The 19,867-nt window shown below is 61.9% G+C and overlaps 2 protein-coding genes across 10 annotated transcripts; both read left to right on the top strand.

Annotated features, from left to right (window-relative positions):
* Positions 1 to 5,921: 5,921 nt before the first annotated feature.
* Positions 5,922 to 14,589, top strand: PGAP6 (post-GPI attachment to proteins 6). Of its 3 annotated transcripts, none has more exons than XM_047714036.1 (13): positions 5,926 to 6,123; positions 9,327 to 9,504; positions 9,604 to 9,796; positions 10,063 to 10,190; positions 10,292 to 10,560; positions 10,654 to 10,982; positions 11,363 to 11,453; positions 11,532 to 11,655; positions 12,074 to 12,210; positions 12,680 to 12,858; positions 12,937 to 13,083; positions 13,689 to 13,805; positions 14,174 to 14,589. In XM_047714036.1, the coding sequence occupies exons 1-13, from the start codon at positions 6,003 to 6,005 to the stop codon at positions 14,468 to 14,470; spliced, it is 2,310 nt and encodes a 769-aa protein (XP_047569992.1). In that variant the 5' UTR covers positions 5,926 to 6,002; the 3' UTR covers positions 14,471 to 14,589. The 3 variants fall into 3 exon arrangements, with proteins under 3 accessions (XP_047569993.1, XP_047569992.1, XP_047569994.1); XM_047714038.1 differs by lacking the exon at positions 5,926 to 6,123 and adding an exon at positions 6,276 to 6,451; XM_047714037.1 differs by lacking the exon at positions 13,689 to 13,805 and having other exon boundaries at positions 5,922 to 6,123.
* A 1,449-nt stretch (positions 14,590 to 16,038) lies between these two features.
* Positions 16,039 to 19,552, top strand: MRPL28 (mitochondrial ribosomal protein L28). Of its 7 annotated transcripts, none has more exons than XM_047714043.1 (6): positions 16,039 to 16,116; positions 16,701 to 16,996; positions 17,774 to 17,926; positions 18,195 to 18,329; positions 18,421 to 18,507; positions 19,120 to 19,552. In XM_047714043.1, exons 2-6 carry the CDS (start codon positions 16,709 to 16,711, stop codon positions 19,195 to 19,197), a joined length of 741 nt encoding a protein of 246 aa, XP_047569999.1. In that variant the 5' UTR covers positions 16,039 to 16,116; positions 16,701 to 16,708; the 3' UTR covers positions 19,198 to 19,552. The 7 variants fall into 7 exon arrangements, with proteins under 7 accessions (XP_047569999.1, XP_047570000.1, XP_047569995.1 ...); XM_047714044.1 differs by having other exon boundaries at positions 16,040 to 16,116; positions 16,701 to 16,810; positions 19,154 to 19,552; XM_047714039.1 differs by having other exon boundaries at positions 16,042 to 16,116; positions 19,154 to 19,552.
* The last annotated feature ends 315 nt before the right edge of the window (positions 19,553 to 19,867 follow it).

Here is a 19,867-nt window from a genome sequence, read left to right as displayed (position 1 = left end):
CCAGTGAGAGCCCTTGAACCAGAGCAAAACTCTCTGGTCCCCTGCCCTAGCATGTGTCTTCTGCTCCTGTCACCCTTTCACCTACCTCTTAGAAGGGGACCAGGAGTTTGCTCTGGTCACCATGCTCCAGTGCATTTGGATCTCATCCCGGGCTCACTGGTGGTGAAGAGCCCGAGGGCACTGCTGTACCCTTCATCTTCCGGTTCGTGAGTGCCCAACACCCAGGACAGTAAGCATTTGTTTGCCCAGGTAAAATGTGGATAAAGAAGAACCACACACTGGGGTGCCTGGGGGGCTCAGTGGGTTGAGCCTCTGCCTTCGGCTCAGGTCATGATCTCAGGGTCCTGGGATCGAGCCCCGCATCGGGCTCTCTGCTCAGCGGGGAGCCTACGTCCCCCTCTGTCTCTGCCTGCCTCTCTGCCTGCTTGTGATCTCTGTCTGTCAAATAAATAAATAAAATCTTAAAAAAAAAAAAAAAGAACAAGAACCACACACTGAACTTAAAGGGAAAAAAATATGCTAACCTTTATTTATATGTAATTCTAAGAATATGTACTTCCTACTTCTTTGGTTGGAAAATGACCTTTTCTTTATGAAATGATAATAATAATAGTTGGACTTTAAAAAAAAAAACAATTTGGGGCGCCTGGGTGGCTCAGTGGGTTGAAGCCTCTGCCTTCGGCTCGGGTCATGATCCCAGGGTCCTGGGATCGAGCCCCATGTCGGGCTCTCTGCTCAGCGGGGAGCCTGCTTCCTCCTTTCTCTCTCTCTGCCTGCCTCTCTGCCTACTTGTGATCTCTGTCTGTCAAATAAATAAATAAAATCTTAAAAAAAAACAAAAACAAAAACAATTTTATTTTGGTAAAATAAAGATTCAAAAGTCTTACATTGCTTCCAAAACTTTTGGGTAAAACATTGCTATGAAATGCAAATTTGGGGGGATCCTGGCCCAGTTTATGCCAACAAGTTGATGCACAGGGACAACAAGGGAGACGGCTTGCATCCCCCCCCTGCAACCATGAGATCACAAAAGGTGTGACCCAGTCCCTTCCTACAGGAAGCCCGCAGAACGGTGTTGGGACAGGAGGCCATGAGCACACAGAGCAGGGAGCTCCTTCTGACCTGGGGTCTTCACAGGGACTCCCGAACAAGAGGCACTTGGAGGAGGAGCTCATGTGAGTTAGGGTTAAGACAGGCAGGTTGGAAGAGAGCAGCCAGGGTGTCTGAAGACCTGAAGCATTCCCACAGTTTGTGGAGGGCTAAGCACCCGTCTCTGGCTGGAAGGGGAGCTGTGGGAGTGGAGACCAGATGTCAGCTGGGCCCAGGGTGGCCGCACCACTAGCCTAGAAGAACCAGAGAGAGAGGGTGGGAGGGAGGGAAGGGGGAGGGCAGAAGAAGTGGAAGGGGGCAGGGAGCCTGGAGCCCGCAGTGAGGCAGGCAGAGGGGAGGGTAATGGGAGGGGGCTCCCTGCACATTTTCCTCTTCTACCTGAGGTCTTAGAGACCTTGTGCTGCATTTCTTCCTCTGATTAGCTGAATAAAATTGGATTGTAGGGTTTTTTCCTTTTTTAACTTTTGAAAAAAATTTTTTTAAAGATTTTATTTATTTATTTGACAGAGAGAGATCACAAGTAGACAGAGAGGCAGGCAGAGAGAGAGAGAGAGAGAGGAAAGCAGGCTCCCTGCTGAGCAGAGAGCCCGATGCGGGCCTCGATCCCAGGACCCTGAGATCATGACCTGAGCCGAAGGCAGCGGCTTAACCCACTGAGCCACCCAGGCGCCCAAACTTTTGAAATTTTTATGCAAAGCAAACACAAGGGGCCAGACATGGTTTGCGTGTGAAGAAAATATCTCCCCTGTCCACCGCTCCGTCTTCCCCTCCGTGTGAGTGGACAGCAGTCCCCTCGGTCTACACCCACCGAGCGGGTGAGAGGGCCTGAGAACATTCCAGTTCAGAAATGGGATGGATCCATGTTATCCGGCAACGGCATCTCTCCACTCTGTCAATAATCCTGCCGGATTATCGTCTAGAAGCTGTGCAGAAATTTACGGCACACATCCTGATTTCTTTGTAGAGTTCCCAGGTTCTTGCAATGACACAGGCTCTGGGCCCATTCCTGTGTGTCTGTCCCCAGGCTCCTGGGTTTGTTTGATTCTAATGTTGCCACAGAGACCTTCAAAAGGCTGAGGCAGATTGCATTCCCAGGGGCACTGTGTGGGGCACCTGTTCCCTGCCTCTGGAGAGGGCTGCCTGCCTGAGTCCGACCGAGGTTTTATTTGTGTAAAATCACGCAAGCACTGGAATTTTCACCAGTGCAACCGAGCTGGGGGGTTCATGCCGGCCGTGGCGTCTTCCAGCCCATTCTCTTGTGATTGTTGTAAGTGCCCTGAGTCTGTTTTCCTTTTGGGTTGTCTTGGTTTCAGTGTGTAAATTTCTTTTCTATCTTAGTGTAACAACCCATTATTGTACGCACAGCACATGTATTCTCCCATTTGTCTTTTGACTCGATGACTTCTTTAGAGATTTTATTTATTTGACAGAGAGAGAGTGAGAGAGAGCACAAGCAGCGGGCAGCAGGCAGAGGGAGAGCGAGCAGCAGGCTCCTCGCTGAGCCAGCGAGGCTGGATGATCCCAGGACCCGGAGATCATGACCTGAGCTGGAGACAGATGCTTAAGACGGAGCCACCCAGGCGCTGCACGAAACATTTTTAAAAATGTAGTCAAATGAGTACCTTCTCCCTCATGATTCCCCATCCCTTCATTCCAAGTCTCTTTCTAGTATTTCTCTCATTTTATTCTCAACAGTTGACCACTCCTCTGGTTGGAATTCATTGATCTGTGTGCGGTGGAAGGCAGGAGGCTCTGCAGACAGGGCCTTCCTGGTGGGGCCTCTTCCTGTCTTCCCACTGAGGCTCCGCCAGGTGGGCCCTCGGCTTCTTCCCACCGCCAGTGCTCTCGCACTTAGCACAGGTCTCCTGACATCAGCCCAGGGCACAAGTCCATATATGAGTTCACCAGCCCCCAGACACAGCCGTGGTATGGAGCGTGTCTGCCACCTCCTCTCCTACTTGGTGGGGAGCTTGGGGGCACAGGAGGCCGCCCTGGAGTGACCCCAGAGTGAGGTGGGCTAGTGGGGGACCCGAGCCCAGCCCAGAGTAGGAAGAGCTTTCCAGCGCCCAGTGCTGACCACAGCTGCTGCCCCAGCACGATTCGGACTCAGCATAGGGCACTAACATCCAAGCTCAGCAAAACCCCACAACTGACCTCTGTCCCTTTAAACTGAGAATGGCCAGCAGCCCGGGGAGTGCCCTGCGGTCAGGGGTGAGGAGGCCCCAGCCTAGGTTCCCACGGAACAGAGGAGCTCTTCAGTGGCTTCACGTCTTGGCCTTCCTCCTGCCTGGGCCTCCACTCTCCACCCTTCTGCAGCTTTTAGTGGTCTTGGTCCGGCTGGGTCAAGTGTCTCCCCCTTCCTTTCTGCAAACTCTCAATCCCCTGCCCCAAGAGGCACAACATTCAAAAGACACCCACAGGTAAAATCCTTCCTTCCAATCCTAAGCCAATTGGGCTCCCTCCCCGGAGAGTCAATCAGCATAACTGGCTGCTGGACGCTTCCAAGTCACCCTATGCCTCCGGTGCAGGCAAATGTAATTTTCAGTGGCTCAGTCGGTTAAGTGCCCGACTCTTGACTTGGGCTCAGGTCATGATCTCAGTGTCATGAGATCGAGCCTGGGCTGCTTACAAGACTCATTCCCCCTCCCTCTACCCCTCCCCTTTTCTAAAAAAAATTTTTCCTCTGAAAATGATACCTTTCTATACACCTTGTTCTGCCCTTTCCTTTTTTCAGCCAAGGCTCCATCTGGCAGACCGTTCTCAACTGGCCATAGGGCTTCCTGGTTTACCACCGCACTGTGTCGGTGTTTGAATCACGGTATGAATGTCCGTGATTCGAACGCGCCATTGCCTAATGACCAACATCGGGACGTATGCTGTACCATCCTGCAATCTCACTTCTGTGAGTATCTCTACAGGGTGAATGCAGAGGGGAACAAAGCAAAGCCCTTGTCGCTCTGGGAGCTGAGTCCAGAGGCTTCCAGATGCTCTAACACTGCTCAGCAAATACAGGAATGTCTGTGGGCCCACAGTCTAACCCTTCCAGCGTGATCAAACTTTTTTGACCTTTGCAGATCTGTTAGGTATAAGGAAAAAAGACGTCTAGGCGCTTTTTAGTCTGGGGAGGTCGGAGACTGTTCCTCTTCATTTGCATATCCTTTACGGGAGTCTCCTTGGATTTACTGCAGAGTGGGTATTTTGTTATTGATTCGTAGGGACTCTTCATTATTAAACTTATAAATTTTTTTTTTTAAGATTTTACTTATTTGTCAGAGAGACAGAGAGAAAGCGCTCCTGCAGGCACAAACAGGGGGAGTGGCAGGCAGGAGAAGGGGGGGGGGTCCTTGCTCAGCAGGGAGCCGCATGTGGGATTTGATCCCAGGATCCTGGGATCATGACTGGAGCCGAAGGCAGATGCTTAACTCACTGAGCCACGCAGGTGTCCTGTTATCAGTCCTAAACTGCTATCAATCTTGGTAATTAAACAAATAAATAAAATATTTAAAGATCTTTAAACAGATAAAATTTTAAAAGACTGAAAATAAACTATTATTAATCTTATTAGGACTGGTGCTTTGTGGTAGGCGACGTGAGCAGATCCTCCTCGGTCCGTGGACTGTTCGTCCAACTTGCAGGTGGTGGTCTGGCTCTGGAGGAAGCTTCCATTTCACCTGGTTGAATTTCCGTGTCTCTTCTAGTTGGCTGGGCTTGGGGTCCTATTGAGAAACACCTTTGCGTCCCCCAAGAATCTGAAAAATTTCCCCCAGGTTTTCGTCTTTTTTTTTTTTTAAGGCAGAAATCCCTAGCCGGTTTGGAATCTAACCTGATGGGAAGGGTGAGGGGTGAGTCCCACTCACTGATGCAAATTGCCACCTTATAGAGTACGAAATTCCCACACGGACATGGAGCCTTTCCATTTTTCCATAAAAGGGTGTTCTTTGCACACACTCTTACCAGTTTCGTGGTGTGGAGGACTGGGAGGCCTGGCCTGGGGACCCCACCTGTGAGGGGCTGGAGGCACACCGTCAAGGCTAAGGCTGGCAAGGCGGAGGTGCGCCCAGGACTCGACGGTTGGTGGGCGCGAGTCTCCCCAGCGTCCTCAGCACCCGGCTCGGAGGCCCTCATCACGCGTGCCCGGCGCACACTCGGGGAACCCAGACGCTGGCCTCTCGTGCACCCCAGCAACTGTAGGAAGCTCTTGGGGGCGATCCGGGCATCGCCTGCCGCCTCAGATCTACAGTGGGTTCCAATTCTCGCCCCGACCCTTTCCCTTCTGAATTCTTGATTCCCGCGCCAGCCCGCCGCCCTCGTGCGCGGTGGTCCCCCGCCAGCCCGTCAGTCCGCAGCCCCCCGATGCCCCCTCCGACCCCGTCCCCCGCGCGCCCCTCTGGGACCCGCGCCAGCCCGCCGCCCTCGTGCGCCGTGGTCCCCCGCCAGCCCGCCAGCCCGCCGCCCCCCGGCCCTCTCGGTTCCAAGTCCCCCGCGCGCACCGCGTGACCCTCCATCCTGTCCCGCCCTGCCTGCCCCAGCAGCGCGCGCCGCGGAGAGTCTGCGTTCCCTCTCAGCCCGCGACCTCCCTCTGACCCATTTTCCTCGCGCTCCCCCTGTGTCCCCAAGTCTCCTTCGGCCCGCTTCAGCCCCCCGCCAGCGTCCTCCTTCCCACCCCTGTCCCCGAGTCCCGCTCGGTCCCGGCTCCCGGCGGGGCGGGGCCTCGCAGGCGGAAGTGCCCGGGGCGCCGGCGGCTGGGACCGGCCGGGACGATGGGAGCCCGGGGCAGAGGCGGCGGCGGCGGCGGCGGCGGGGGCCGCAGGGGCGGCGGTGGCTGCCCGGGCGGCGGCGGGGGCGGGCGGCCGAGGACGCGGTCCGGGTAGCGCCGGGCCGAGCGCGGAGCCATGGGCCGGGCTGGGACCGGGGCCGGGACCGGGGGCGCGGCGGTGGCGGTGGCGGGACCGCTGCTGCTGCTGTTGCTCGCTCGGCCCCCGCCTGCCACCGCCGGCGACAGCAGGAAGAGCGGTGAGCGGGCGCCGACCCGCGGGAGCCATGGGGGGGGGCGTGGGCCGGCCGGGTTGGGGGGCTGCCGGGAGGCGGGGTCTGGATTGTGACTCACCCGGGGGCGCCTGTGCGCTCACCTGGCGCAGGCGCAGGGCCCAGGTCCCAGGTCCCCACCCCAGGCAGGGGGTTTGGGGGGGGGGCTCAGGGCGGCCCCGCGCGGGAGCCGGGTGTTAAAGTGGTGGGGGTGGAAAGGACGCTGGCGCCCCCTCCACTGTCCCCGGGGCCGAGTTCGTCCAGACTGACCCCTTGGAGTGCGCCCTCCGCTCTCGGGTCCTCCCGGCGCGTTTAGGTAGGGCACAACCCACGGGCCAAGGGACGGGGAGGCGGAGGAGCGCAGGGGACGCAGCTGGCACTCCGGCTGCGGGAGAGAAGAGCTGTGCCATGCGGTTCTGGGGCGCCCCTCTGGCTTCAGAGACTTGGGAGTTAGGAGAAAGTTGCTTAGATCCAGGAGTGGGGCCCAGGTGGGTGACCCGTCCTCATCCTTCGCAGAGTCTTAGCCAACCCAAGTGCAGTGACTTTCAGCAGCTGGCCGTGCTTCTCGCAGGCTGGACTCCCAGGTGGACCTGAGGAGCCTGGCGGGCCAGGGTTGTCTGAGAGTCCCCATCCTGGACTGAACCCCCAGGAGGTGGCTTCTGCAACCCCACCCTCACCCCCCGTCCTGCCTGTGGGTGCTGAGTAGCCTCCCCTGACTGTGGCCTGGGTCTCCCCCAGGGCCCTGTGGCCCATGCTAGGAGGCCCACACCTCCCCCCCCAACAGCAGGCCCCAGCCCACACCTCCCCCTGGACGGCAGGCGGCTTATCCCGCTCAGCAGGGGCTCTCTCCCTCCACTTCCTGGCTCCCTGCCCCTCCCCCCTTCCCTGAAACCCTCCAAGCTCCTGTTTCTTTGAGGGCTGTGCCTCTGGTGTCTGAGCTTGGCAGGGCTTGAAATGAAAGGTAGTTTCCCCGGAGATCGGCTCCTGGTTGAATTGCTCCGTGGGATATTGCCCTCCTTATGTCCACCTGTTTCTCCATCCTGGGGTCAGGGCTGGGTGAGGGCTCGCTGGTGGGGGTCTTATGGAGATGGAAAACTTGGGGCAGCCCCTCACCTCTTAGGCCTGCTGAGAGGTCAGGCCCTGTGTGGCCCTGGCTTCTGGAGTCTGTGCATGGGCGGGATCTCTGTACAGGGTACCCGTGTGTGGTGGCGTGCCCTCGCTGGGGTTCCCAGGACAGGCTCGGGGACTTTCTGTCTTTTCCATCTGACCCTGTGTCCTTGGAGGGGCCTGTGGCGCAGGGCTGGGTCCATGAGGCCGAGGCTCCCTGAAAGATGTCATGTGGTAATGGCCTAGCATTCAGCAAGATAACCGGGTGGGGGTCTGGGCCAGGGAGGTCAAGCTGTGGCCCTGGGAAGGGGTTTCGCTGGCTCTTCAGGGGATTTTGAACAGGTCTCTTATCTCCTGTGCACCTGCTGAAACGTCACACCTACCAGCTGTGTTCCAGGTGCCCTCAGGCTGACATTCCAGCGCTGGCAGCGGCCAGAAGTCCTTGCCCCTTTCAGACCAGGGTGCTGGGTGCCCAGCTGGCAGACTGTTTCTCTAAGGTGCCCTGGTCCTGAGGTGGGGGTGGGGGACTGTCCTACCTCGGCTCCCCAGCCCTTTGCTCTGCCCTTCTCATCATGTTATCCTAGGGACTGAAGCAGCCCCCCCGGGAAGAGGTTTGTGTTAGGTCAGCAGCTCCTGGCTTCCTAGCGTTCAGTCCACAGCCTGGGGAGTGGGACCTGGTGGCCAGCGGCCACAGGGAGAGTCTTGGATTTAGAGCCTACCCCCGCCCCCCCAGTATAGAGCCTACCCCGGAGCTCCCCGCTGTGCGGGGCTCCTTTGGAGCTCAGTCTGGCCTTGCAAGTGGGTCACTACCTTCTCTCCATTGCCTCTGTGGGAGGGTCAGGAGGCTGGCAGAAGGGGAGTGGCTCTCTTGGCTCCCTCCCCTGCTCCCCTGGCTTACCTGGAGGGGCCCCTGGCTGAGTTGAGGTGGGGAAGGGGAAATGGAGATGGTGTCAGCCAGCCACTTGCCCAGTGGTGCAGGGAGAGGCCTTCAGCCTGGAAGAGAGGGAGGTCACACCCTACTGTGTCCACAGTGCATTTCTTCCAGAAGCACTTTGGTATCCATTAACTTGGAGGGCAGGGCACCTGAAGGGAGGTGCTGTCTCTCTTAGCCAACTCACAAGGAAGCTGGGACTCAGAGAGAGGGACACCCAAGGTCACAGGAGGCATGAGGCCTGAGCCTGAGCTGGGGCTGGACTCCCTGCCATCCAGCCCAGGCACTTGTGACTGGAACCCACGCCCAGTTAGCTATCCCCAGGAGCACAGAGAACGCTCAGGGTGATCTGTTCTGTAGGATCCCCAAGAGGGAGGGTTGTGGGTGGGCACCACACGTGGGGTCAGATACCTGCTCTGGGGCAGGGTGCGCTCCGTCAGTGGACACCCCCAGCAGGGGCCTTATCAGGGTGGGTCCTGTGGTCTCTGGGCTGAGTCCCAGAAGACTCAGAGCTGGCTCTGGAAAGGTTGGCATGACACAGGCCGAGTTACAGAGTGTGGAGGGGCGGGGAGCCGGGGAGCCACAGAGGTGGGGACCTGAGAGGGGCTAGGAGGCTGGGGCTGGGGGCAGTTTGCTGCCAGGGGCCCCTGCCTTGTCTCTGTACCACCCTGCATGGGCACACGCCCACGTGAGCACAGGAGCCAGCTGTCCCTTCATCTTCACACCTGGCCAGGCTTCCTGCCTGGGCTCTCCTCTCCCCAGGGTCTCTGCTCGCCTCCTCTCTGGGTGAGGCGGAACTCAGGCTCTCGTCTGGCTGTGCTCAGGTCATCGTGGGCCTGAGCAGGTGGCCAGCCTCTGGGCCTGAGTCCCCTCACCTCAGCGTGGCCCACTGCACGGAGCGGGATGGGAGAGAGTCTGCTGGTGTCTGGTGCCCAGGACACGGGTGGGGGCAGGGGCAGCGCTACAGCCCTGAGCACCTCCCGTGAGCCTCCATCTTTTGACCCTGGAGTCACCGGGGCTGCAGGAGGGGAGGACAGCTGCCCTGGCTGGTGGGGCAGCGACGAGGCTGGGGGGTGGGGGTGTGCCAGGCTCCTCTGTCTGTGGGGCCCCGTGAGGAGGTGGGGGCCTGGCTGACGGCACCTTCTCCCCGCAGACGTCAGGCTGGTGTCCGAACATTTCTCCCAGTCCCCACAGAAGCTGTCTTTCTACAGCTGGTATGGCAGTGCCAGACTGTTCCACTTCCGCGTGCCCCCCGACACCGTGCTGCTGCGCTGGCTGCTGCAAGTGTCCCGGGGTAGCGGCCCCGCCTGCGCCAGCGTGGAGATCACTGTGTAGGTGCCCGCCCCCGCCCCCCCCCCCCCCCCCCCCCCCCCCCCCCCCGCCACGCGCCCGGCCCGGCCCTGACGCCCGTGCCGCCCTCCGGCCCACAGGTACTTCCGTTATGGCGCCCCTCCTGTCATCAACCCTTTGGGCACCAGCTTCCCCGCCAACAGCTCCGTGCAGTCCCCCTTCTTCATCAAGATGCTGGACAGCAACGCTTCCCTCAACATCTCCCACCCAGCCCCCGGGGACTGGTTTGTGGCGGCCCACCTGCCCCCCGCCTCCCAGAAGATCGAGGTGAAGGTAAGGGGGCCGCCCTCCGGGGAGGAAGGGGCAGGCTCCCTCACCATGTGCACGCCGCTCGCTGACTTTGCTCTAGGTTCCGCCCCGCTCGCACAGGTCCAGTCCCCCCCCTTCCCCACCCCGTTCAATGCCGGGGCCTCTGCTCCAGCCCCGCTTCCCCCCCCCACTATGTCAGCTCCAGCTCTGCCCCCCGGCTCCCGTGTCTGCCCCTGACGTGCCCCCCACATATGCATGTTCTTTCCCCCCACACTTCACTCTCTCCCTAGGGTTTTGTTCCCACCTGCGCCTACGTCTTCCAGCCTGACATGCTGGTGGTGCGGACGGTGGAGGTCTCCATCCTAGAGCCCGACGTTCCCCTTCCGCAGACCCTCCTCTCCCATCCCAGCTACCTCAAGTGAGTAGGGCTCCTGGGGAGGCCGAGCCTCCGGGCGTGGTGCCGCGGGAGGCTGGCGGAAGGCACAGAGGCTGAGCAAGACTGTGTCCCCGCGGCCACAGAATCTTCATCCCTGAGTACACCCAGGAGCTGCGGCTGGAGCTGCAGGGCTGTGCCGCCAACGGGAGCCTGGGCTGCCCTGTGCGCCTCACCGTGGGCGCTGCCACCCTGCCCAGAAACTTCCAGAAGGTGCTCACGTGCGTCAGCCCCACTGGGGCCTGCCGCCTGCTGCTGCCCTCACCACCCTGGGACCGGTGGCTGCAGGTGACAGCCAAGAGCCTGGCGGGGCCTCGCGTGCTGGTGGCTTTCCAGGCGGTAGCTGCCCTCACAGGTGAGCTAAGGGGGAGGACGGGCACGGGTGGCTCCGGCTCCTGCCGAGGATCCCCAGGCCTTCCCGAGGCTGAGCCCCTTGTCCCCCTGACAGCCTGCAGGCCGTGGACCCTGAACTTCCAGCTCCTTCCACAGAGCAGCTTGAACGGGAGCTGCAACGCCTCCACGGGCCTGCTGCCCCCGCACCCCGGTGACCACGGCGGCCACGGCCTGGGCGGGAGCAGCAGGAGGCATGGGGGCCCCTGCTGCCTGGCGAGCTACCCAGTCATTCGGGAAGACCTGGACGTGGTGTCTGTGCGCTTCTGGCCAGTGGACAGGGTGTGGGTGCGGGTGCGACCCGCCACGCCCTCGGTGATGCGGCTGTACATGGACACCGGCATGGACAGCGGGGGCTCCCTCACTGTCTCCCTGCGGGCCAACAAGGTAGGTACCCTGACCGGGAAGGGCCTTGCTTCCTGGCTCAGCCGGGGCTCAGCCCCGCCCAGCCTCAGGGGTGCTGCCTGAGTCTTCCTGCCCTGACTGTGGCACAGAGACGAGGTTGGCCTTTCGGGCGACAAGCTGACCCCCGCAGGCCCTGGGGCATATTAGGGGCTCTGTCTGAGGAGAGGGAGGCCTGTTCTGTGGGCTGTGCCTCAGGAAGTGAGGCTGCGGGTGGGATCAGGCTGGGCGTCCCCCGTCCTGGAAGGAAGGGTTCTAGAAGGGCCCTGGACCGGCAGAAGCCATGGAGAATGGAGCCCGGCACCAACCAGAGTGGGAGCCCGCCGCTCTGGGGCTGGGGCCGAGTGCATGGCTTCTCCTTCCAGACTGGAATTACCAACAGCACCTTGGTCGCCATCTGTGTGAATGCCGCCTCCCCCTTCCTCAGCTTCAGCACGTCGCTCAATTGCACCACAGGTATGCCCGGGCAGCGTGCGGCCTAGGGTCCCCGGCCAGCCCCTCTGACCGCTGCTGATCAGCCCTCCTCCGCTGCAGCCTTCTTCCAGGGCTCCCCACTGACCCTGAGTGCTGCATCGCACAAGGCCGACCTCATCATCCCCTACCCAGAGACGGACAACTGGTACCTCTCCCTGCAGCTTGTGTGCCCCGAGAATCCAGAGTGAGTAGACCTGGGGACTGCCGGCTGGGGGCAGGCGGCGGACTGCTCCCACCAGGACCATGCATGGGGCTGCCCAGGTCCAGGTTGGGCAGCGACCAAAGCCCCGTGGGGCCCCTTGCCTTCCGGGAGTTGTGAGGGCTTCTTCTCCATGTGCTCACCCGTCATGCTGCAGCCCCGGGAGTCAGGACCCAAGGAGGGGGACCGGTCCGGGACATAGCCCCAGGAGACTGGGCCTCAGGGTGGGTTGGGGGGAAAAGGTGTCTCAGACTCAGCAAAGCTCGCCGCTGCCATCCTCCAGGACTGGGAGCATGGGGGCCTCAGGTGTGGGTTCCCGTGTCCCAGAGCCTGCCGAGAGTCCGGACGAGGGACGGGCCAGCAGGTGTCAGCAGCTAGGCTTCCTGCGGCCCCTTCCTCACAGGGAGTGTGAGCAGGCCTTGGTCCTCGTGGAGACCACCTTGACCTTGGTGCCCTGCCTGAACGACTGTGGACCCTACGGCCAGTGTGTCCTGCTGCGCAGACACAGCTACCTGTATGCGGGCTGCAGCTGCAAGGCTGGTGAGTGCTGGGCCCACGGGCCTCTGGACACCGGCTCTTGTGTTCCAAGTTTATTTATTTAAGTCATCTCTTCACCCCGGGTGGGGCTTGAACTCAGGACCCGGGGTCAAGCCTTGTGTGCTCCATCGACTGAGCCTGCTGGCACCCTGCCTCTGGGCCTTGCAGGGCAAGGTTGGGGAGTCCACCTCCACTCTGCCAGAGCCTGAGAGGGACTCTGCTGGGCCAGGGCAGATGCCTCCTCCCTGTTCCTTCCTCCATGCTTCCTCAGTCCCCCACCCCCTCTGCGTCCCAGGCACTGATGACCTGGGCCTCCCCTGCCCACAGCTGCCCTACACCTGCCCTGCCCCATGCCAGCCTGCTTCTGGGTGAGGAAGGGGCTTCTCTGTGGGTCTCTCGGGGAGGGGAAGGCCCTGGGGTTCAGAAGGACGCCTCCTGGCCTCAGCCCCCTTGGTGTCACATTGGCTCCCAGGCTGGCGTGGGTGGAGCTGCACGGACAACAGCACGGCCCAGACGGTAGCCCAGCAGCGGGTGGCCGCCCTCCTTCTCACTCTCAGCAACCTCATGTTCTTGGCTCCCATCGCCGTCTCGGTGCACCGCTTGCTCCTGGTGGAGGCCTCCGTCTATGCCTACACCATGTTCTTCTCCACGGTGGGCTCACTGCAGGGGTGCGGGGATGGAGAGGGCTGGGAGAGGGCCTGGCCGCAGCTCACCACCCCTGCCCCGCAGTTCTACCATGCCTGCGACCAGCCCGGCGAGGCAGTGCTCTGCATCCTGGGCTATGACACCCTGCAGTACTGTGACTTCCTGGGCTCCGGAGTGTCCATCTGGGTCACCATCCTCTGCATGGCGCGGCTGAAGGCAGCCCAGAAACATGTGAGTGACTCCCGACACCTGTGCCTGGGCTCCTGGCCGGCCGCATGTTGAGGACTAGACCAGAAAGAGGGCTTGGCGCTTAGAAACCCGCTGTGCCTTGGAACCCCCGTTCACCTGCTGGAAGAAGCTGCCTCCAGTTGGGAGGGGCTGGCTGCCTGGGGATGCCAGGAAAGAAAGGTAGTGGACAGGGTTAAGTGAGGTCCCCAGCCTATCTTCTCACAGGCCCATTCAGAGAGGAGGCCTAGAGCGCCTGTCCGAGGCCAGGCCTCCCTGACGAGCCCCCAGCTCTGCTCCCACAGTCCCAGGTGCTAAGGACACTCTAGGGACTTTTCTGCCTCACTTGGTCCTGGCTGACAGAGACACGTGGCCTGGCACCTTGCCGGGCCATGTGTGTGCCTCAAAAGTTCACCGGTGGACAGATCAGTGGATCCGTGGATCAATGCAGAGCAGGACAAAATTTGCCGGCAGCTCTCAGGCCAAGGGACAGTGGGGGCTGTGGAACAATGACCAGGCCCAGGTCACCTGTTCCTCCCGGACCTTGTGTGGTCATGAACGACTGGCTGAGGGTTCCTGTGACCCTGTGGTCACCCCTGTGTCTTGACCAGGTCCTGTTTCTCCTGGGCACGCTGATCTTCGCCATGTCCTTGCAGCTGGACCGCAGGGGTGCCTGGAACATGATGGGGCCTTGCCTCTTTGCCTTTGTGGTTATGGTCACCATGTGGGTAAGGAGCTGGGACAGGCCAGCGCTCCTGCCCAAGCCCCCTCCCCTGGTGATTGGGAGAAGACAGTCTGGGCCCCCCACAGACCCCTGCTTTGGGGAACAGAGCCTGGCCCTCCATTCTGGCCATGTTCCTGCCCCTGGGCCCAAGTCCTGCATGTCTGCTGAGAACTTGCTGGGGGCAATGAGGGCCCAGCATGGCTTTGTGCCCGAGACCCGGGCCTGGTCCATGCCAGGTCTCTGTGCCCTTGGGGCCTCTCCAAGCAGCCACACCGACGGTCCATCCCGCTGCCCAGACCTGGGGGGAGGGATCCTGGGAGCTGCGGCTCCAGCAGCGTTCTCTGCCTGCACTCACGGGCCGGTTCTCTCCAGGTGTACCGCTGCGGACGCCGGCGCCACTGCTACCCCACTTCCTGGCAGCGCTGGGCCTTCTACCTCCTGCCCGGCATCTCCATGGCTGCTCTGGGCATTGCCATCTACACCTCCATGATGACCAGTGACAACTATTACTACACCCACAGCCTCTGGCACGTGCTGCTGGCCGGGAGTGCGGCCTGCCTGCTCCCGCCGCGGGAGGAGCACACCAAGCCCTGGGCCTGCTCGCAGAAGCTCACGTGCCGCTACCAGATCTGCAAGAACCACCGAGAGGACCTGTATACGGTGACATGACGTGGCCGGCTCAGGGACACCGGCCACCGTGATGATGGGCTCTCTGGCCAGGGGCAGGACCAAAGGAGAAGGACCCTGTCCGGTCCATTTCCAGCTGAATAAAATTGCCTGTGCACTCTTTGGCTTCCTCCTGAGGAGAGGACTGCACCCGCCCCCTCAGTTCCCCGGTGCCTGCCGGTCCCTCAGCAGGTCCCAGCCAGCGTCTGCAGGGGCGCCTGGGGCCCGGGCCTGGCTCCTTAGAGACCGCAGGTTCCATGCAGGGGCAGGGCCTGTGTTCTGGCTGAAACATGGTTGGAGATGGGGAGAGAGAGGCCCCCATCAGCCCTGTTCCCCTGTGAGAAGGTGAGATGAGACCCAGGGGGACCAAGGAGGCCTGAGCCCACCTCCCGCAGGACTCCGCCCCACCAAGCAGGGATTGTGCCCTCTTTGCATCCCTGGCTCCGTGATGAGGTGTGCCCTGATGCCAGCCTTCCTTGGGCATGGGGGTGCTCCCTGCAGTTGCAGTACTGTGGGGAGAGGTGACGGCACTCACCAGGGAGCTGCTGGGCCCTGGGGCCACCATTAGTGGCTGGGTTTTTGCTGTCCAGTCCTGCGGCTCCCCTCTGTTTGGCACTTGGCTTTGGAGCTGCAGGCCCTGGGGGGAGGGCTGCTGAACTGCTCTATGTGTGCAGTACCCTGGGGCACACATTGGCCCGACTCTATCTCTTCAGCCACCCCATGGGTTCCTGGGCTCTGTCTGGGGGGCTACGCATCCTCTCTGGTTGCTTCGGGGGAGGAAGTGATGACTGCTGCCTGTACAGGCCTGACCGTGTGTTTGGGGGGGGTTCCCCAAGACCTAGCCCAGCCTCTGTGGGGGAAGCAGGAGAAGGGGGGCTGACTGCCTCTCCCCTAAGACCACACTATAGTGGGCTGCTCTCTGTACCAGGAGTGCTGGAAGTGGCCAGAAGTGACCTCAGGAAGCTGAGGCAGCGGGGTGCGGTGGGGTGGGGACATGGAGCCCTCCCACCTACTCTCCCGGGTGTGAAACCACCTCCTCCACCCCTTGTCACCCTGCACTTGTAAAGGGGGAACAAACATTTACATACGGTGTTTTTTGGGTTACAAGTTTTCAAGAGTCGCTCTGATTTTGCTGTGATTGCTGAGTTTAATATTCCACAGCGATATTTCAAGGCACAAGGGTCTTTTACACAGCGCTGGGGCGGACGGGGTGGGGGACGCGGCGGGGGTGGGGAGAGGCTCTGTAGCAGGATCTATGCTTAGGGAGGCTGGGTCTCAGAGCTGAAATCAAGAGTCGGACTCTTAACCGACGGGGCCACCCGGCACCCCGAGACGGAAGAGTTTTTCCACTTACACGGATTTCTGCTCTTGGAGGGGAGCAGAGGGAGTGGGACCAAGGATGACAGGCTCCACCCTTCCCCGCCCCCAGCTCCGCTCCAGGGAAAAGGACCCGCTTTTGCTGACGGTGCCTTGAGCCGCCGCCGTCACTGCCCGGCATTTTCCACGGTCCCTAAAGGCAGGAAAGGGGGCGGGACGAGGCTAGACTGACGGGCTTTTCGGCCAGTTAGCGGCGGACCGGTGCTGACCGCTGTGTCGCGACTTCCGGTTCCGGTGGGGCGCGGAACTCGGAGAGGCAGGCTGGGCCCTAGGTCAGAGCTGCGTCTGGTGGGCTGAGGAGGTCCTGCCAGGGTCCGGGTCAGGGTCCGGGATTAGGAGTCGGGGCGAGGGGAGAGGATACGCGGGTAGTTGGGCTCGGACTTGGAGTCGTGGGGCCGCGCCGGTTTCTGGGGGGTGGGGTCTGGGGGACCGGAGTCGGGAGTCAGGGGGCTGTTGTCGGGGGAGACCGGGGTCGCGAGGACCGGGGTTGAGGGGAGTTGGGTGGGGAGTCAGGGGGCTAGTGTCGAGGGGGACCGGGGTGGGGAGTCAGGGGGCTGGTGTTGGGGGGGACCGGGGTCGGGAGTCAGGGGACTGGAGTCAGGAGGACCGGGGTGGGAGTCGGGAGACTGGGGGGGGGACCGGGGTCGGGAGTCAGGGGGTTGGTGTCGGGAGGACCGGGGTGGGGAGTCGGGGGGCTGGTGGGGGACCGGGGTCTGGAGTCAGAGGGCTGGTTTCGGGGTAGGGACCGGGGTGGGGAGTCAGGTGGCTGGGGTTGGGGGGGGCGCTGGGGGTCAGGGGACAGGGCCGGAGTGCGGCGGGGCTGCGGTCTAACAGCGCCACCCCCGCCTCCGGTCAGGCTGCGCGATGCCCCTGCACAAGTTCCCGGTCGGCCTGTGGAAGCGGCTCCGGCTGCGGGAGGGGATCTGCTCCCGGCTACCGCAGCACTACCTGCGCTCCTTGGAGGAGGTGCGAACACCCACTCCTGTGCACTACAGGCCGCACGGGGTTAAGTTCAAGATCAACCCCAAGAATGGGCAGCGGGAGCGTGTGGAGGATGTACCTATTCCCATCTACTACCCCCCAGAATCCCAGCTGGGGCTCTGGGGCGGGGAGGGCTGGATCTCGGGCTACAGATACGTCAACAACGACAAGGTAGGGGAGCAGGGCAGGCTTCCGAGGACCTCTCTGGGGTTTGCTGCCCTGGGCTTGGTGCTGAGCCCTGGGGGTTCCCGGGTGGCGTTTGGTAGGGGTGTGTGCTTGCGCTGTGGTGGAGACTCAGTTCTTCGCAAGAAGCAGGCTGACCTGTGGGGATGCCGTTCCAGCTGACCTGGCTGCCCGCGAACCCCGCTGGGTGTCCTGAGACGGTGGTGCCTGTGGGAACCAGTCGGTGCAGGGCCACTGGGGAGATTCGCCAGGCCAGGTGTAAGGATGGGAGGACGTCTGTGGGCGGGGGCGCGTCGGGGGACGGCAGGTCTTCGGCCCCCTGTCAGCCTGACATGCTGCCGTTGGCCTCCTTGTCATGACACAGCCGCGGCCGGTGCTGGCACATCGTCACTGCGCTCAGGAAGGCTGGGAGACACACAGCCGGCCGTCCACACCGTGCCGTCTGGTGGGAAACCTGGACGGGGAGCTGGGCCTTCTGGCTTGTGTGTTGGAGGCCCCCCAGGTGGCCTCTCCCTTTGCCTTGGTGCCTTGGTCCCTGGTTTGGAATGTGATGACCCGTGCACCACGGGGTTATGGTTGTACGTGTGGTGTGTCTGGAACACGACCGGCAGCCCAGGCAGCGCTGAGGAGAAGCGGATCTCTGGGTCCCCAGGTGGGGTCTGGTCCATCACCTCTTGGTCCCGAGTCTCAGGAAGAGGCCCTGGGCCCCGTTAGGCTCTGTAGGGAGAAGCGGCAGCACTCACGAGGTCTCTGGTCCTCCCTTAGCTCTCAAAGCGGGTGAAGAAGGTGTGGAAGCCACAGCTGTTTCAGCGTGAGCTGTACAGCGAGATCCTGGACAGGAAGTTCACCGTGACCGTGACGCGGCGGACCCTGGACCTCATCGACGAGGCCTACGGGTTTGACTTCTACATCCTCAAGGTGAGCAGGGGCTGTGCCAGCACACAGCCGACTCCTGGCAAGTCAGAGACTCGCTGGGGCGCGCCCGTGTCTGGGGTGCAGGGTCACCCGTGAACCATAAATGGGCTCCCGGTGAGCACTGCTGCCTCCTTCCCTGCTCTCAGGCCTTCCTTTGCTCTGGGCGTGGCCTGTGGTCCTCCGGCTGCTGAGGAGGAGCCTGGTGGTGTCTGCTGGCGGGTGGGCAGGGCCCCCCCGGCAACACCTGGCCCCATGCGTAGCCTCCTGCCAGACTCCCAAGGAGGACCTGTGCTCCAAGTTTGGGATGGACCTGAAGCGAGGGATGCTGCTGCGGCTGGCGCGACAGGACCCCCAGCTGCACCCGGAGGACCCCAAGAAGAGGGCCACCATCTACGACAAGTACAAGGTGAGGGCTTGGGTTTGAACTTCTTGCTTCCTGTGGGCCCCGCTGACAGGCGGTACTTCTGCTCATCGTGTGCCCGGCCTCTCCCCTGCAGGAGTTTGTCATCCCGGAGGCAGAAGCCGAGTGGGTTGGCCTGACGCTGGATGAGGCCGTGGAGAAGCAGAGGCTCCTGGAGGAGAAGGTGAGCAGGCGTGGGCACTAGCAGACAGGCGGGGTGGGGGCGTGCGCTGCCTCAGGGCAAGCCTGGACGAGGGCCACGGCCCCCCCGAGCCGGGGGAGGAGCTGCCGCCATGCACAGCTGGCCAGATACAGCCACAGCCCTGGGTTCTGTGCAGCCTGCCCTCTCCCCTCGAGGCCCTGACTTTCTCCTGTCCCCGCCCCCGCCCCCAGCTGGCTTCATAAGTTCACGGACAGAAAGACTCTTGGTGGCACCTTTGGTTTCTTTGGCTACGTAGCAGCCCCCTGCCCTGGGGTCTTCCTGGTGTGGAGCTGAGGCATTTTTGTGTCTTGCACCCTGGAAGGGTCTGGAGCCTGTGATCGCCGCTGGAACAGGGAACCCACCACGGTGCAGTGGCCACTGACTCTGTTCCCTCTGTTCCCCCTGCAGCCACAGGGCCCGGGGGCGGGGAAGCTGGGAACAGACGCCTGGTCCCTGTGTCCCCAGTGGCCCCTGTCTCGTGGACAAGGTGCTGTCCTCTGGGCTGGTAGCTGTGGCCAAGCCTGAGGGGTCTAGTCTTGCACCAGATTCCTCTTGGTGTTTGGGCAGTGGCAGCTGGGTTCCCGTCTTCCCCAGAGCGACTCTTCCTCACCCTGGGTCCCTCCCGTAGGCCCCGACTCCTCTGTTCAAGGTCTACGTGGAGGAGCTGATTGAGCGGCTGCGGCAGCAGGCTCTGGCTGAGCCGGCGGTCGTGCAGAAGAAAGCCGGCAGGACATGAGCGACTCGGACCCATGCCCGATAGCCGTGCTCACCGCCTCGCCTGCCGCGCAGCACTGTGGACCCAAGAGCCTGGGGTGGTGCGGAGGGCCACGCGTGGGTAGTGGATGAACCCGTTCTCTGATGACCCAGCAGCTTGCAGAGTTGGGCGGGTTTTGTGGAGGCCCCAGGAAGTCTCGTCCCAGGGTCCCCAGAGGTCTGGGGCCATCTTGCTGCCTCTGCAGTCCCCCTCCCCCCTCAAGTGGGGGCCTAGCTGACGTGGGGTCACCACACAAGTAAAGTCTGAACTGGGCTACGTGTGTGCAGCTTTGCTTGGAAGTACTCTCCCGAGTAGTCTTTGAGCTCGTCGTGTCCTGCCCCAGAGACCCGGGATGTGGCTGAGCTGTGGGACCGGGACTGGTGTCCGTGTCTGGCCTTCCTCCAGAAGGGTGCAGTGTCGCTGAAGCCATGTGGCAACAGATCGTCTCCCTGTCGTACATCCCCGTCCGTCTGGAGGGCTCTCTGGAGCAGAGGCCGGGTGGCTTGGGCTCACCCTGGGAGTGGCTGGGAAGGAGCTCTGCTGACGCGCCATTCAGGGCAGTGAGCACCCCACCAGCTCTCGGGAGGT

Source organism: Lutra lutra, chromosome 18, assembly GCF_902655055.1.
Source record: "Lutra lutra chromosome 18, mLutLut1.2, whole genome shotgun sequence".
Lineage (NCBI taxonomy): Eukaryota > Metazoa > Chordata > Mammalia > Carnivora > Mustelidae > Lutra > Lutra lutra.
This window is presented reverse-complemented; position numbering and strand designations above follow the sequence as displayed.